This window comes from Numida meleagris, chromosome 4, assembly GCF_002078875.1.
Source record: "Numida meleagris isolate 19003 breed g44 Domestic line chromosome 4, NumMel1.0, whole genome shotgun sequence".
NCBI lineage: Eukaryota > Metazoa > Chordata > Aves > Galliformes > Numididae > Numida > Numida meleagris.
The window spans coordinates 91,165,643-91,171,042 of NC_034412.1; the positions used below are offsets into that span (position 1 = coordinate 91,165,643).

Genomic DNA, 5,400 nt, shown 5'->3' on the forward strand with positions numbered 1-5,400 from the left:
TGCTGTAATTTAATAAAACCGCTGGGAAGGGAAACAGGTGCTGGGGGCTGCCGCCTCCGAGCCCCCACACGCACACGATCCCCTTCTGATCGTCTCACTCCGCTATTAGGGCTGGAAGACCTTAAGTTCTCATTTTGCGTGTATAATATCTTCTTTATATTGATCCCGCAATTATTTAAAAGAAAGCGTCATCTCCTCCCACTTCTCCAAATAAGGCTATTTAGATGCTTTCCAGATGAGTGGAGGTGTGCTGAAACAGAGCTGACAGCCAAGTATATCACAGCCAACACCATCCTTCATTCGCTCTCCCTCGCTGCCCCCCTCCCCCCGGCACACACTTTCACTGCGTCTCTCCTCCAGTGATGAAGATTACAGACTATTATGGGCAAGGGATTAATTTGTAGCCAATTACAATCCAGTGCTAAATATGAATGCATAAATAAGATACGGCCTTGCCTCTGTGTGTATGTGCGCTAGAGGGGTGGGGGGGAGGGAGAGCACGGGCAGCCCGGTGAGGATGATGAGAAGGAAGAAGGAGCAGCAGAGCGGAGGCTCCGAGCCGAGCGTCGCCCCGTGACTCCGTGCCTCCCCCGGAGGCTGCCGGCCGGCCCCAGCGCTGCGCCGGAGCTGGAGGCAGCGGCTCGCCCCTGCCCTGCGCGCAGAGCCCACGGAGCGGGGGCCGGGGAGGAGTTTGCAGCTCAACTTCGCCTGAGGAGGGGGGGAGAAGAAAAGGGGGGGGTGGGGGGGGGAAGAAGTTGCGACGGAGAGGGGCTCCGCGAAGAGTCATGAATGTGAGCAGAGACAAGGTCGGTGACATCTCCATCCCGGCAGCGGCAGCCGCGGCCGTGACAGCCCCCGCAGCCGCGGCGGGCATCGGCGGGGAGTCCTGCGGCGTGCGCGGGGAAGGCATGGACAGCCATGGGGAGCAGCGGCTCTCGGCCGGCGGAGAGCTGCCGCTCTATTCCTGCCCTGGGAATAGGGACAGGCAAGGGGACAGCCAGAGCAACACTCCCGGACAAGAGGGGGCAGTGGCCGCGCTGCCCATAGTGCACAGAACCACCTCCTTCTCCGTGCTCGACATCCTGGACCCTAACAAATTCAACAGCAAAAGGAGGCAGTGCGCGGTCTTGTACAAATCGGTGGGGACCGAGTTCACGCTGGGGGCGGAGGATAAACCCGAGGACTCAGGGACGGAGCTGGCCGAGCCAAAGGCTCTCGCCGAAGATTTCGACACTTGCAAGAAGTCCGCAGAGCTGATCAGTAAGTAGGTGTGGGCGCTCCCCGGGATGGGGGCTGTTCCCGCACGCCCGGGAAAGGGGCTCGCATGCTTTTACAGATCACCCCTGGGAGGCAGCGAGCTGGGGACACTCGGTTCTCGAGGCCGGGCAAACGCTGCCTGCCTCGCTGCAGGGAGGTGGAACTACGTTTTAGGCCGGGGGTCGGCAAGGCGGGGGCCGGGCGCAGCACTCCGCTACGGGCAGAGCTTCCCGTGCGCGGCCCCGCTGCCCGCGTTCCCCCTCCCTGAGCTCCGTGCGGGGCCCGCCCCGGGCAGCCCGACGGCAGCACCCGGCCGGAGCGGCAGCGGCAGCGGTGGGGTGCCCCAGCGGGGCAGGGCGCGCTGCCGGGGGCCGCTGCCGGCTCCGGGGAAGAGGCCACGCCGCCGCCCGGGCCGAGCCGCAAGAAGCTCCCGGTGCTGAGGAGGACTCAAAGGGCCGAAGCTGCCGGAAGGCCCCGGGGTGGCAGCCCGCTCCCTCCCACCCGCCCTGGGCTCCCGAGACATTTCTGACTTTTATGTCTGTTCTCCCCAGCCTTGGAACCCGCTCTCCCCTTCCCCCCCAACGCGTTGCTCTGGGCGACAGATTCAATTTTCTCTCTCCCCTTGGCTTTTTTTAGGACAAATCAGACTAATTGTGACAAAATGCTGGTTATCTCTGGAAAAACAATTAAATTCCTTCGATTACATTTAAGGTAAAATGTGCTTAGCAGCGTAAAGAGGCTGGATAATGGGGGAAATCGCCCCAGAGTGGCATGTAGGACTGCCTGGATCGATATCCTATTATCGAATTGTGCATATCTCTTTCAAGCACCTTGCAAACTCTTTCCTAACATCTAAATTATAGGGTCAAAATTCGGATAATTACTCGATTAAAACCTATTACACTTATTAGGGCTCGCTATTGATCGGGAATTGCATTCGACCCAAGCTCTAGATTGCTTTTTTTTCTTTCTGGGTCCAAATATCCCGAGTTTGTCACCTCTAAACCCCGCGGCTCCGGGGACGGCAGAGCGCTCCGGGCAGCGGCAGCTCCGGGAGCGGCGCGGGGAGCGGTTCGCGTCCCGAGAGCGGAGCGGGGCCGGGGAGAAACTTCTCGGGAAGGGGAAAATGATTTCTGCGTCTGGGGCGGGAGAGGGGACTCTGAGCTCTACGATCCCCCCCACGGCGCGACTCTTTCCATTAAATTAGGCAGGGAAAGAGCTCTGGAATCTCTTCCAGCCCCGTTCTTTCAGAGCGGGAGTATCTCTAATTCCTAAAGCAAAAGCGGGAGCGGGGCGTTGATGGAATTCAAAAGAGATTTTTTAAAAGTAGTCTGTACCCGAGGTAAATTCTTCGTCTAAGCTCATCCGACTTTTGTCATACCAAATAGATCTGCGCGATCGGAAAGACGGACGAGGTCAGCCTATCGCTAATCTCGCACTTTTATCTCCAGACAAGGAGAGAAATGCAACGCTATCACTCCTCTAGCAGCAAATAGATCGGGGGAGGCACGGAGAGCGGCTCCGCGGCCGCTGCGCGCTTTCGGCCCTCCCGCGTTAACGTTATCACAGACGGATCCGGGACCACTTCAAATCGCGAAACTTAATTCCCCTCTTCCCCCCCCCCCCCCCCCCCCCCCCCGTAATTAACAGCAGCCCCGGCGGTGCTTGGATTTAGGAGAGGTGTTCCGAATAGTAGCCGTAGTGCCGACAGCGGAGACGTGAGGGCTTCTGGAAAAGGAGAGCGGCTGTCACGGGGCGCTCGGAAAACTGCGCGGTACGAGGAACAGTTAAAACTCCGCATTAAATTCGCATTCAGCGTCTTCCGAGTACAAAATCACAACTGCGGCGTCTATCTCCACCACGGAACGTACTCCTTCTACATTTTTCTGCTTAAAGAAAATTGTAGTAGCTTAAATTGAGCCGCGGACGGGATTTCCCAGTTTACCGGAAAAAAAATAAACTCCCGAACCGGACCGGCCGTTCCGTGGGTGTGGAAGCGACGTGCGCTGCGCTCAGTCCGGACCCCGCCACGCACACAGATACTTCTTGTATATTGCTGCGGCAAAAATCGCACTCGACGATGTGTAACAAGTTGTACAGGTCGCGGGACAGCCGTCCTCACGCACGGTGTCGGGTGGGGGAAAGCGATCCCATCCGCACGTCTGCGCGGCGGCGGTCGGACGGGTTCGCTCTTTGCTGTTCGGTTTGAACAGGAAGCTGGGAAGGACTCGGAGCAAACACGAGTTATGAAGGGATATTTTCCGGGTAAAGACGATCGCATAAACTTCTCTGGCCCTTTTTCTCCCAGAGCCAGACGCAGCCGACGTCAGTCAAAATCGGCTCCTTCAACAAACCCCCTTTTAAAAACGCCCCTAACGTTACCAAAGGGCAACTGATAAGGGTCTGGCGTTAGGGTGCGGCCCGAGTAGGGCATGCGGTAGCGAGTTCAGTTATGGGGGCATTAAAACCGACTAAAGCACACACGGGGTAAGGGTGACAGACGAGCGATCCGCTTTCTCTTGCACACCGAGCACAACGAGCCCTTGGTTCGGGATCTCCCGGAGCTGCGGCCGCCTTGTAGGTCCGAGCGGAGGGAAGCGGAGGGGTGCCTGAAACAGGCGGATAAAGGGCCGCGGCTGTGGCCCTGTGCCCCCGACATCGCCGTGGCCCCGCGGCACTCCGCGGGCAGCGCTCTCCTGCCGGCAGCCGGAGCGCCCCGACGGGCGGGAGGAGGCGGCTCTCCCGAAAGCGCTCTTTTCTTTCAGGCTTCGCAATGACAGAACCATCAGCAGAAGTCCGATAGCCTTAAATATCGGATAATTGCCCCGTTCTCCAGTGAAGACCGTTAATTGGAGCGTCCTATAAACCCAAATAAATTAAATGACCGTTAACTAGTTTGTACATTACGCAAAATGAGTTTAATTAAGTTTGCATCTGCTCTGCTAATCAATACAAGTATTTACTCCACTTTAATACTTCCATCTCACGAACTGACAAGAGGTCAAGCCAGGCGGAGAAAGGGTTAAAAATGCCGGAGCAAAAGCCAGCAGCTCTCCCATCGGTGCGGACACTTCCCTAACTAAAACTGCTAAAAGCGCCGTGGCAGCCTCTCTGCCCTCTTCCCCAGAGCGGCTCGCTCGGCCCAGGACCCCAGCCCGCCCCTCGCGCTGCCCGAACGGGGAGCGGGGCTGCGGGATCCGGCCCAGGGGCTCCAGCATCCCAGCGCTGCCTCCCCCAGGGGCCTTTCCGGCCGCCGTTTTGGGGACGGGGCTGGAAGCGGCCGCCACTCGGTGCCTGCCCTGGCAAAAGCGTTCCACCGTGTCGGCCCCAGGGTGCAGCCGAGGGGGCTGCCTATTATTGGCGGCTCCGAGACCCACCCCCGCCGCTTCGAGCAGCTCCGAGCCTCGTACCCAAGGGACAGGGCGGCCGGCTGGCAGGGCCGCGGATACCCGCATCCCCACCTCGGGCCACGGGGGAGCCCGTTCTGCGGTCCCAGCAGCCAGCAGCGGGGAGGCCGAAGGGCGTCGGGGCCGCGCGGGGTCGGGGCTGGGGCTGGGGCTGGCGGAGGCCTAACGGCGGCTGTCTGTTTTGCGCAGAGGACGGCGAGCTCTACAAGGCCGAGGAGTGCGACCTGGACTACAGCAGCCGGCCGAGCCGCAGCCCCGACAGCGAGCTGCAGGACGACGAGGAGCTGTGCAGCGAGGAGAGCAGCAGCGGCAGCACCGCCAGCGGCTCGGCGGCTCCCGGCGAGGCCGAGGCGGTCCCGCAGCACTCCGAGGCACCCGAGGCGGCCCTCGGCCCCCCGCCCCCTCCGCCGCCGCCGCCCCAGCAGCCGCCGCCGCCCCAGCAGCCCGGCGGAGGGCAGCAGCAGGCCAAGCCCAAGAGGAAGCGCACGGGCTCGGACTCCAAGTCGGGCAAACCCCGGCGGGCGCGGACAGCTTTCACCTACGAGCAGCTGGTGGCGCTGGAGAACAAGTTCAAGTCCACGCGGTACCTGTCGGTGTGCGAGCGCCTCAACCTGGCGCTCTCTCTCAGCCTCACCGAGACGCAGGTGAAGATCTGGTTCCAGAACCGCCGCACCAAGTGGAAGAAGCAGAACCCGGGCGCCGACACCAGCGCGCCCACCGGCGGCGGCGGGGCGGG

General features: G+C 60.7%; 1 protein-coding gene across 1 annotated transcript in view; it reads left to right on the forward strand.

The window, feature by feature from the left end:
- NKX1-1 (NK1 homeobox 1) overlaps positions 786-5,400 on the forward strand; it is a 6,043-nt gene continuing 1,428 nt past the window's right edge. Inside the window, exons 1-3 of the mRNA XM_021395519.1 lie at positions 786-1,260; positions 4,854-5,047; positions 5,087-5,395. Of these exons, the coding sequence (XP_021251194.1) occupies positions 786-1,260; positions 4,854-5,047; positions 5,087-5,395 (978 nt within the window). The remainder of the gene's footprint in view (positions 1,261-4,853; positions 5,048-5,086; positions 5,396-5,400) is intronic.